This window comes from Antrostomus carolinensis, unplaced genomic scaffold (assembly GCF_000700745.2).
Source record: "Antrostomus carolinensis isolate BGI_N321 unplaced genomic scaffold, ASM70074v2 scaffold49843, whole genome shotgun sequence".
NCBI classification, from domain to species: Eukaryota; Metazoa; Chordata; class Aves; order Caprimulgiformes; family Caprimulgidae; genus Antrostomus; species Antrostomus carolinensis.
In genome coordinates, this window is record NW_010308245.1 from 5,755 (window position 1) to 17,525 (window position 11,771).

General features: G+C 44.4%; 2 protein-coding genes across 2 annotated transcripts in view; one reads left to right on the plus strand and one right to left on the minus strand.

The window, feature by feature from the left end:
- Positions 1–581: 581 nt before the first annotated feature.
- On the plus strand, positions 582–8,865 carry HNF1A (HNF1 homeobox A; the record flags this gene model as incomplete). Its single annotated transcript, XM_010165695.2, has 9 exons — positions 582–781; positions 1,651–1,837; positions 2,157–2,395; positions 3,182–3,339; positions 5,105–5,306; positions 6,595–6,786; positions 7,066–7,187; positions 7,487–7,628; positions 8,188–8,865. Coding segments are annotated over 9 exons (1,570 nt in total), but the record flags the coding sequence as incomplete, so codon positions are not given.
- Positions 8,866–11,256: 2,391 nt separating this feature from the next.
- Positions 11,257–11,771, minus strand: part of CUNH12orf43 (chromosome unknown C12orf43 homolog) — a gene marked incomplete at its 5' end in the record, with an annotated part of 2,864 nt that continues 2,349 nt past the window's right edge. The window contains one exon of the mRNA XM_010165696.1: positions 11,257–11,599. Coding sequence (XP_010163998.1) covers positions 11,257–11,599 — 343 coding nt within the window. The remainder of the gene's footprint in view (positions 11,600–11,771) is intronic.

An 11,771-nucleotide genomic window follows, 5' to 3' on the forward strand; every position in this document is an offset into this window, starting at 1 on the left:
ATCTGTAGTCATAAAACGTCCAACTGAATACCAAAACACCACTTCCCTCCTCATACTGTTTCTCACTAGCAGTAAAAATCCTTTACATTCACATTACTTTGCAGCAGAAAGGTTCATTCCTTGCTCACATCACTGGTCAGCACTTTCTGTCATTTACAGATGACACTTGTCGAGACAGAACAGCACAAAACCTCATACAGAAATGAGCAGAGACAGCAAAGACTATGGCCATGTATTGGGAAATTCCCTTGATAACCAGAGAGCTCTCTTCTAAGGGGAGATCAAAGTACCTACAAAAAAAAACAGTTTAAAGGAAGCAAGTGCTCCATCTTTGGTACTTCATTTCTAATACCATGCAGTTTTGACCCTGAATGCAGAGTCAAAACTGAACAAGGTACCACACTGAGGAACAGCTTTCCCTTACGCAGCCAGTTAACACTCTGGCCTCACCAAACACAGTGGTGATGACTGACTTGCAAGGTGCACCTCAGGAGGTACCAGTGCACTTCCTTGGAATCCAGGTCTGCTGAGTGCAGGTGTTAGATCTCTCTCTCCTGAGAAGTGTTTTCTGCTCCTTCCAGAGAGGATCCCTGGCGAGTGGCAAAGATGGTGAAATCTTACCTCCAGCAGCACAACATCCCTCAGCGTGAGGTGGTGGACACTACTGGTCTGAACCAATCTCACCTCTCACAACACCTCAACAAGGGCACTCCCATGAAGACCCAAAAAAGGGCAGCCCTCTACACCTGGTATGTCCGCAAGCAGCGAGAGGTGGCCCAGCGTAAGTATGGCAACAACTCTTCGCCTGTCTCAATTTCAAAGGCCTCTGCTCTCCCTTGCTAATCCTTAATCCCTGTTTTTATCAAGGAAAAATGGAAGGAAAAGCCACTTTTAGCAGGAAGCTTAGAGAAGTCTAGGTCAGTATTCAGTGGTGAGGTGAACCAAACAGTACACAGAAAGCAGTCTGCAGTCACCCACCCCACCCTCTGGCTAAAGAGGAGCAAATTAATACTCTTCATTTGCAATTAGAGTTCTACACCTATCCTCAGACTAAAGCAGTGTAGTGGACAGATAACAGAGACAGAATTTCTGCCTGAGAACTATGCTTTTGCAATTTCAGCTAAAGCAACAGTTCCTCTACCTGCAAAAAAAACAGCAGGCTACTGTACTCACTGTGAAAAGCCACTGTGGGCTCTCATCTTGCACCCTCTAAGCCCGTTCATTACAGGCACTCACTGTGAACTCATCCCTGCAGCATGCACTTGTACATATATAAGCCTGTCTGGAACCTGTCTTAATTTTGTTTTGGTGGGGTGCAAGTAAAAAGACATTTGGCCTTTGGATGGTTTTGGAAAGCAGGACTCCAGTCATGCTTACTCTACACTCAGCTGCATTTGCATTCACTACTCCAAGGTGGGAGCAGAAATGCAACGCATGTAAGAGAAAGGACAGCTAAATATGGTCCTGCTAGGAACATCTGATCAGTTTAGCAGATTAGGGAACTTTATTTCCACTGCATTTAGATTCAGCTCTCCTTGTATGAGATATTCCCCAAGGGTAAGCTGCACTGGGCCTGCTAGGCACCCAAACAGACAGAACTATTAGAAATGCTTCCAGAAAGCAAATTCCCTTGCCCCTTTGTGCCTGCAGAATTCACACACGCTGGCCAGGGTATCCTGACAGAGGAGCCCATGGGAGATGACCCACCCACCAAGAAGGGAAGAAGAAACCGCTTTAAGTGGGGTCCTGCCTCACAACAGATCCTGTTCCAAGCCTATGAGAGACAGAAAAACCCCAGCAAAGAAGAGAGAGAGGCACTGGTGGAAGAGTGCAACAGGTAAGGATGGGTGTCTGGCTTTGAGGAAGAGGGGCACAGCAGGGCCTCTCTGTGTTCTCAGTGTTTGCTATTGCCTACGAGAGACAAGCTAATGGCACAGCAGTGGATGTCACCACTGACAGCAGCCCTGTCTGAATGAAATGCCCTAATTGAGCACTCACTGTCCACAGATGATCAGTGATGCCTCATATCTTGCTGTACCTGGCAGGATCCTTCCACACAGTGTGCCAGACCACAGCCACTTCAGGGCTGCACACTTACTCTGTCGCTCTGGCTAATCCCGGCTCAGCAAGGCTCTTCCTGTGCTTTCCCCCAACAGAGCAGAGTGTATTCAGAGAGGTGTTTCCCCATCTCAGGCCCAGGGACTGGGCTCGAACCTGGTGACAGAGGTCAGAGTTTACAACTGGTTTGCCAATCGCAGGAAGGAGGAGGCTTTCCGGCACAAGCTGGCCATGGACACCTTCAGCGGACCACAGCCCACCTCTGCTCCTCCTCTAACTCCTCACAACTCTTCCTCCCTCCAGCCACCATCTGCTCTCTCACCCAGCAAAGTTCACGGTAAGAAACAACTAGAGAGAGATCTGAAAGAGACAACAGTGAACCTACCCAAAGTCAGTCACCAAAACTGTCTCCCAAGTCCAGCTGTTTAGGAGGTGAATCTATAGACAGCAAAAGCAGACTTGCTACAAGGGAAGAGCACCGATGACAAAGAGACCATGTCTCCAAGTGAGGAGAGTGGCTAGAATAGCAAAGGTGACAAAGCTCAGTCACAAAACTTTCAGCCAAATCTCCTCACATACTCTTTGACACCCTGCACTCCCTCATGGCTGGCAGGCAGTAATCCCCTTTCAAGGAGTCATCCACTGGGGCCATCACAAGTCAGTTCCGTACCCTTTCACTCACGTGTGTGCCTCCTACTCTTTCCAATACGTATCTGCACCCTCAGACTCTGTGACTGAGTTTTCAGGCATCAGGAAAGTTCATTCTCCATCCAAAAAGAGCAGAGCTCTTTCAGCTTCATAGGCCAGAGCTGGCAATTGCTCTCACTCTGGGAAGAGAGGATCTCACTGAGACTCTCTCCTCTCTAGTTTCTAGTGAGCCTTGCTTGCTCCCTGCAGCGCGCACAGACATACCTTAAAGTCAGTATTTGAGGAAGCAGTTGCACCAAGTCACAGAGGAAAGCCAGGGCAGGGTGGCAAGAAAGCCTGTTCTACAGGTTCCCCTACTACCCACCTGGTCTCTGCCTCAAACATCTAAAGGCAAGCGTCTGCAAAGGAAACTGAACTTAGCACTTGCCAAAGTTTCTCATTTTTGACAATCAGTTTCCCTCCTGTTGTGATGCAGGAGTGAGGTACAACCAGCAGCCAGCCAGCGAGGCAGAGTCCTCCAGTAGCAACCACCATGGGAACAGCTCCATGGTGACCACCCAAACCATCCTGCATCAAGTTTCTCCCCCTGGACTGGAGCCCAGCCAGAACCTACTGAGCACAGACACTAAGCTGGTAAGTGATGTACACTTAAGTTCTGGTGACTGGAATATGTCAGGTCCTCTGCCTATGGTCACAATATGGGCTATTCAGCAGTAGTTTTTCCTAGAATACTCTTAAAATCACCTTCTTACAGAGATAATATGTAGCTACTTTGTGCTGACCATGGAACATCAGCAGTTCCCAGATGCATGTGCCTTCTAGACTGCTGGCCAGGGCAGGGAGTAGAGCATGGAAGCAAGTATAGTCATTTCCTTGCGATCAATCAAAACAGTCTGTTCTGAAAAAGCAGAGCTCAAGGTATGACATGATTTCCTTCTTCTCAGGAAACCCTGTTCTCTCCTCCTTTCCCCAAAGAGATTATCATCTCATCTCTAACTCTCATTTGAACTCCACACATCTCAAGATAGTTGATCAGACACCAGTGGGATTAACAGAACAGGGACCTGTACTTACATCTATCTTACCTGTAAAAATTAAGCCCAACATCCTGTATACAGCACATACCATTGAGACATTTACTGGACATGTAGATTGTAGCAATCTGCCTTCTCAAAGCAAATTTCCTTTTGAGATTTGACTACACCTTTTCTCACATAATTAGCCATGAAGCACTACATGACTGATCATCTTCAGTTTGCACATGTTCCCTTGCTTACAGGGAAGCAGTTGGCAGAAGTTTGCATTACTGCATTCTGACCTGAGGCAAAGTGAAGTTACTGTAAATGAGTATGATTTAAATCTTGTCAGTCACTCACTTTGAGGGCTTTCTGGTCTCTTCCTCAAGAAAAAAAAAAAGTCTTTCATGAAGTGTTGAAAATCTTCTAGAGCTGTCTTCTAAAATTGGTATCAAGGTGATGTGTCCCACTGTTTAACCTGTTGGTGCTTCCTCTTACTAAAGATTCCTTACAGCTTTTTGTCTGAGGGAAGGAAAAAAAAGTATAATATTAAGCACTGAACTTTCTCTATCAGCCAAATTATTAGAATGCTATTTTGCTGTTCCACAGTGCTTCAACTACAGGTCTCCAAAGGGCCTTGCAAACTCAGAACCCCATTAGAGCCTAGACACAGGTTATGTGGTTCATTTTAGAGGCTGAGAAAACAGTCAAGTTATTAAATTATTCAATGGCCCAAGGACAGGCTGAATCAGCGAGACACCCAAACACAGAACAGTCCTGTTCTATTAACAGGTACACTTCCTCTCTAACAGCACAGAACTGCCAGGTAATGTGGCCTGAAGAACACACTGTATGGGGAAAAGGTCTAAGGAAGCTTTTTCAGCAGCTCCTTTAATATTTCAATCCGAAAACTCACTGGCCACTAAAATAAACTTGCTGGAAGAAAGGGAAAGTACACACATTTCTCAGAGGAAAAGGTGAACAAGAAAAGAGGAACTCCTGTGCTGAACTCTGCAGCTAAAATTACTACATAAAATTACTTGAATCTCTTATTTTCTCTGAGCATCATCTTCTACTCTCAGCTATAAAACAGAAGATAAACCTTCCCTGTAGAGAATGCAGTGGGACTAATCTCATTCTTGTTTGTAAAATCCTTATGATTTCTTAAACATGAAACATCTAAACCAGCAAGGATTTACTCTTAGTATTTCAACAGCTGATCTTTGCTAGTTAGCGACGAGCACAGGGAAACTGCAGACAAGCAAATGTGAAGTCTCTGTAGTTAGCAAGTGATCAGAGCAGGCAGGAAGAGGGAGAAGGATGTTTATCACAGCTTTGGGACCTTCTGCAGATGGCATTTTCACAGTACTCCTTTCACACAGGTCTCAGCTCCTGGAGGAACTCTCCCTCCCGTCAGCACCCTGACTGCCTTGCATGGCCTAGAGCAAAATCCGCATGCCCTGAGCCAGCAAACTCAGAACCTTATCATGGCATCACTGCCGGGTGTCATGGCAATTGGAGCTGGTGAGACCTCATCCCTAGCACCAGCATTCACCAACACAGGTGCCTCCACCCTGGTGATAGGTGAGTAGTGCTCTGCAATGACTCTGCTTATCAGGATTCAGATAAAGAGCTACCTGTAATTGTTAGCCTCATGTTCAGAGACAAAAATACTAAGTTGGTAGTGATATGGACCTGGGGAAATTGTCACAAACACTAAGGATCTTCAGCAGCACTACTTAGAAGTACCAATGGAATTAAGGGACAGACATTCCTTATTCATGTCAGAATTAAGTTACACACAAACCCATGTCTTAAGAGCAAGAGACTTTTACAACCTATTCCTATGCCAATGTTTTGGTTTGCTGCTCTGCATCTCCCCAAATAAAAATGTAATACTTCCTTGAAACTATGAAAACTGATGCATGTTCATAGTGCTTGAAAGACAAAACATCCTGTTCTACTTCCTGCGAAGAGCAGCACGTGCCTTTGGAACCCACAGCAGTAATTACTGGGGGTTTTTCTGTTTTTCTCTGTGACAGCTTTTCTGGACTCGTATGAGATTACTTTTCATTCCAGGACTAGTCTACTGCCAAAGTACATCTCATTAGATAAGGCAAAATTAAATGTATACTCTCCTCTTACACTTTCTTCCCAGGAAGAAAGAAGCCTCATTTTGTTCCATGGTTAGAGCTGTGAACTAATTTCCATTTCCTCATTTATACCCAAGATTATGATATGGATTCTAATTTTATACAAACAAAAATATGGGTGATTTCCACACAGTACAAATCTCAGTGCTAGAGGAGACTTGCTGATTTACAGGAACAGAGTCTGGAAAGTCATAGGAAATGGGTAGTAATGTGTGAAACCTTCTACTTCTTTCTCAGTGGTCCAAATCCCATAATTTGGCAGCCCAAGCAAAATAAGCTTAAACTCCATTTCAAGTGGCTGGACAGCTTCAGCACCGTTCTCTCTGTTGCCAACAAGTTCATAAAAAAGAAAAGAATTAACTGGACATGAGATGATGCTCTGAGTTTACTTCTGAGCAAGGCCTCCCCAGTGGAACTCTGTATCAGGTTATCACTAAACTGGAAAGTGACCTATACTGGTACACAAGGATGTACACAGGAACACTGAAAGTCAGAGGTGGCTTTACAGTACCTGTCCACATTGTACATTTTGCACACTCCCACTTCATTTTCAATCTGTTTATAATCACAGAAAACAAATGGAACACCTGAAAAGCAGGATCTGAATCACCCTGCAGTAACAGCCCTGCCACGATGACTATTTCAGACGCCCCTGTTGCAAAGCAGCCATGCTCCTCCCATAGTTTGTAACACTACTGTCATCAGCCCTTGTTTTTCAGGCCTGGCCTCAACCCAGCCCCAGAGCGTACCTGTAATAAACAGCATGGGGAGCAGCCTCACCACCCTGCAGCCCGTCCAGTTCTCCCAGCAACTGCACCCATCCTACCAGCAGCCCCTCATGCAGCAGGTCCAGAGCCACATCAACCAGAGCCCCTTCATGGCTACCATGGCCCAGATACAGAACCCTCACGGTAAGAAAAAAAACTCATGTGTTCAAGGAAACAACAAAACAAAGGCTCTTTTCTGGAGCATTTGCTGGGTCCTTGGCCTTGCAACACTCTATTTTCCTCTTCTAATATTGTTGCTTTAATTATGAAATTATTTTTCTCTTGCATTCATCTCCCTGTCCCTCCACTCCCACTGTTTCAGAGACAGAGAGCAGGTCCACGTGCATGAGGAGAACAACACAGCCAAACTAGTCTCATGCAAAGCTCCAGCATCCACATGATCTTGTTTTCTTTCATGCACAGCTCTCTACGGCCCCAAGTCTGAAGTGGCCCAATACACACATACAGGCCTCTTACCACAAACCATGGTGATAACAGATACAGCCAATCTCAGCGCCCTGACTAACCTGACACCAACTAAACAGGTAACAGCCTTTAGCACATGCCTTTGTTCCCCCACCTTAGAACTGCACCAGTCTGCAGAGGTAGCTCCTTGCTTGTCAAAAAGTTGTTGGTTGTGTGGTCTATGCCATCCCAGCAGGATGATCTATCTTAACTCCTCGCCTCGCTGGTACCAGCTGCAATACTGGAGGCATTAGAGCAAGCTCTTCACTGCATCATCAAGGAGGATTTAATCTCCTTGGAAACAGCCCCTGCTCACTCTTTTTTCAAGCCTATTAGAAGGGATGTAGAAACCAGGCACTGTTCACTTTCTTTCCTCTAGGCATTCACATCTGACTCAGAGACTCACACAGAGTCTGGGATGCACACGCCAGTGTCACAGGCACCGACAATACATTTACAGAACCAAGACACAACCATCCAGCACCTTCAGCCAGGCCCTCGCCTCACCTCAAGCCCCGCTGGTAAGAGCAGCAGCCACTATCATCTTAAACCACATATTGCTGTTTCACTTGCCAACAGTGTAAAACCCAGACAGAAAATGGTAACTGGGGTCACCATTCTCTAAGAGGGCTCCACTAGTGCCTTAGGGGGTCTGAAAAGCTGGTACAAAGATTGGATTCAGAGCACAGGCTGTGTAAGGCCAGACTGTGGAAATGGGACCCTTCTTCAGAATCTAGAGAGGAAAATAACCTTAAAAATATTGACAAAAATCAGTATCTTGGGCTGAAAAGTCCAAGATTCCCTCATGAAGACACTCCAGTCGTATCTTCCAAGTTCTAAGAGAAGAACTAGGACATTAACAATCAACTAGAATCCTCAAATCTGAACTCCCTGATGCCATCCATACTTTCAGGCTAGTTTTGCACTTGAGCTAGGTATGTAACAGCACACAAAACAGAAAAAGGAGTTATGCCCCTATGCCAGGAGGCTTTAGGCATGCTGGAAATGTGACTGTGTGTGCACATCATAAGGGGACTGCAGTGAGAATTTGTACTTAACTTCTGCCTGTGCCTTTGACAGTGTCCTCGAGCAGCCTGGTGCTGTACCAAAGCTCTGACTCCACCAACAGCCACAGTCAGCTGCTGTCATCCACTCACAACGTCATCGAGACCTTCATCTCCACACAGATGGCATCCTCCACTCAGTAATCAAGAGAGCTAGCTCCAGGGTGACTGCCACGGCCAACCATCAGGCGCAACTCCAACTGTGTCTGCCATCACTGTCACCACTGCCTTCCATGGGAAGGAAAGGCTGCTGCGCTCAGCCGACCTCCAGCCCCTGCTGCCTCATACAAATCCTTACCCAGCTGCCTCCATGAGAGAAGATGTCTCAGGCTCAAGACAGAAGCCATGGAAAGATGATGCTGGCACTGCTAAAATCCACTGCCCTGCACAAAACCAAGCAAACTCAAACCCCACAAACCAGCCTAGAACGACCAGACATCCTTTTGTGGCTGCCCAAGAAGAAACACCATCAAGACAGGGATCTGAATGCAACGTGGCAAAAATGTCAGGGTGTGGATGGGACTTTCATTCTGCTCAGCCCCCATCAAGCTGGGCCTGTACAAACCTGCCAACACCAGACTAAGCCATGCAGGAGAGAGCAAAGCTGAGCTGCCAAAGCAGGGACACCATCTTTAAAACACTCACCTCCTTTGCTGTAAAGAAGCACCAATGGGAAATAATAGTATCTTGGAGGCAAGAGTGGGAGAACCTGGTTCCTGACTGCAGTGAAAATCATCAAGAAACAGATTCAGGAATGGCTTGGCGCAGTCTTGTCAGTATGGGATCACTGACTAAAAGCTGCAAATCCTTTAATTAATACCAAACATTCTCAGTTTAAAAATGACCAGCTCTAAAATCATGCTATCCTAGTGGAAATGGCTTGGTTATTTTTGATATAGCTCTGCTTTGTTTTAAATGCAGAAATTAAAGTTTAACAGCAGCAAGGAGATTCCAGTTCTCTGCATTAATTGTGGGGATTCCCATCTCGTGCATCTTGCTGAATGAGCCAGAGGATGGCATTCTGCACAGGTCCCTGACACTGCACCACACCAGGAGGTTCCCATGCTCCACAAAGGGCAGTGGTCCCTTCAGTGGTTCTCTATAAAGATCTGAGCTTGGAGTCACTGGGCAGAACATGGCTCATTCTCAGCTCCCCTGTAGGCTAGATTCTGTAGTTCTTGATATGCAAATGATTACCCTGGGGTCTAAGAGTCTTACTTGCACTAAGTGAAGGTTTTTAGCCCTAAGGATCTACTTATATAATTCCTCTTTTAATTATTCCTCTCTATTTACTCTCAACCTTCACATCACTAATATGTCACTAGCCAGACATTAAAAAAGCCCTAATTAACATGTTTTTGTCATTGTGACTGAAAGAGAGCTATTCTTTCAACTATGAAATGGATGAAAATCCTTGAGACTAAAAAGTGCTCAAGGTTCTTAAAATGTTGAGATATAACAGAGAATTGAAAAAGAAAAAGCCCAACAGCAAACTCTTCAGTTATCATATCTGTAAACTTTAAAATTGCAGCTGTCCCTTACAGTTTGTATTGATCTGATCTTCCTCTAGATACTATCTAGATACCACCTATAGTATAGATACTATATCAGAGACTAATTTCAGCAACTAGATTTTCTGAGGAATTTTATCCTAGAATTGTTTCCTAATCTCCCATGCACATAATTTGCAAATAGATATAACTTCCAGTTAGAATAAAAATAATAATCATAAAACAAGTCAAAATATAATTTTTAGACCACTCTGTATTTGAAACCCCAGGTGCTAGCTTCAGTATACTGAAGTTAGATTACAAGGCAATTTTCTACTTAGCCCTTCTATTTTTGGATGCCAACTGTATTTTCTTGATTAAAAACTAGCAAGGATCTTATAGTAAGAAAGCAAATTTTGGGTTTTCCCAGGCTCAAAGAGCAACATTTCACTATTTCAGTTTCTCTAATCTGGCTTTCTGGTCTCCTGAATAGGGCAAATGAGTTAGAGCTACTGAAACACAACAATCTTAAAACCAGAAGAAGAGTATTTGTCAATAATTTGTCAGGTCATTTCCTGAAATAGGGGAGCTGAAGTATAAACAGACTAAGAGCCATAGAGAAAAGTACCAAACCCCACTGTATTTCAGAGAGACAAAAGTCACAAGCAACCAAAATAAGGACTGAAACACAGTGACTTTCAAGTTAGGCTGAAGTCCTTCCTGTAGCATTCTCACAGCATTGATCACCGAGCAACTCAAGAGCCATTTTCAGCAATCTTTATCTCTATTGGCAGAGCCATCTGAACACAGCAAGAAAGTCACTGTTGTACAAAACCTGCCCAATTAAGTAACACTAATAGTGTAGTAGAATTTCATAACAAAAAATGTCATAAAAAACTATACATAAAAAAAATTTCAAAGGACACAACTTGAACTACCTGTTAATAACAACCCTGGAATAAACCCACTGCACACTGTTTATATTCAGTGGCCCTGGAGAGGCGCAGATTACAGAGGGATTAGTAACATGGCAGCTTTCAACAACAGATTGTTATAATGATCACAGGACAAAAAAGAAAGGAGGCCCTGATATCTGACAGGATGCTTTTGATAAATGGGTCTCCCATAGGCTGGAGTTATTATTAGTAGGCATCAAGGAGGAGGCAAAGAGAAAAAGGAGTTGATCACCTGTTGCCATGTAAACCAAATTCAATTAATCATTTGCTTTCTCCAGGACAAAAGATTTGGTTTCATGATGTGAAGGAACAGACGAGGAGGGATGCAGCTATGATTATATCCCTCTGTCACGCAAGCCTGTGCGCAGTACTTAATCCTTTTACTCTAGGTCTGCATAAGCAGCAGCACAGATCACTGCTGTGCTAGGAGAACAATGTTCCCTGCCCCAAGGGACACCAACAACATAGGAAGTCACTTAATTAGACTCTCAGGTCACTGAGCTTTTAGAACAGAAGCTTTGCCAATTAATTTTCCCTCATCTGCAGCAACTCTTTTTGGGTATTTTTTTTGGTTTGGGTTTTTTTTTTTTTAGCATCCTTCATCCATCATAATCACCTGCTGTTTGCAGAGCAAAATCTTCATTCTCTTTTTTTCTTCTTCTTTTTCTTCTTCATAGCTCCTGGCAACACCGAGTTCTCTGTATGATTGCTGTCCTGTCTCTCACGCTGTCCATTTGCAGACAGCAATTGTGGCAAATCTTTGCTGATCTGGTCACACTCTGCTGGGTCTATTATTTTCTCTTGAATATTGTTCTCTCTCCTAATTTTCTTTTTCTTCTTCTGGCTATGCTCTACATAACCCTGACTCTGATCCTGGCTGGAATCCTGGGAGAGTGCAGGAAAAGCACTTTGGTTCAGAATGTCTGCAGCTGACACAGCAACTTGCTGGTACTTTTGCCACTCTTGGTCGCTGTCAGTGTCACTGGAAAGGTAACAAAAGGAAAGGAAATTATGTTACACTTTGCCTTGAATTCACCCAAAGCAGAAACAGCAGAGTAATCCAAGATGAGAAACACTCAGTGGCTCTGGGACTCCAGCAGAAGTTAGCATTTAATGAGTTTGAAGGCTGAGGTTTTCTTTACACATACTAGGTA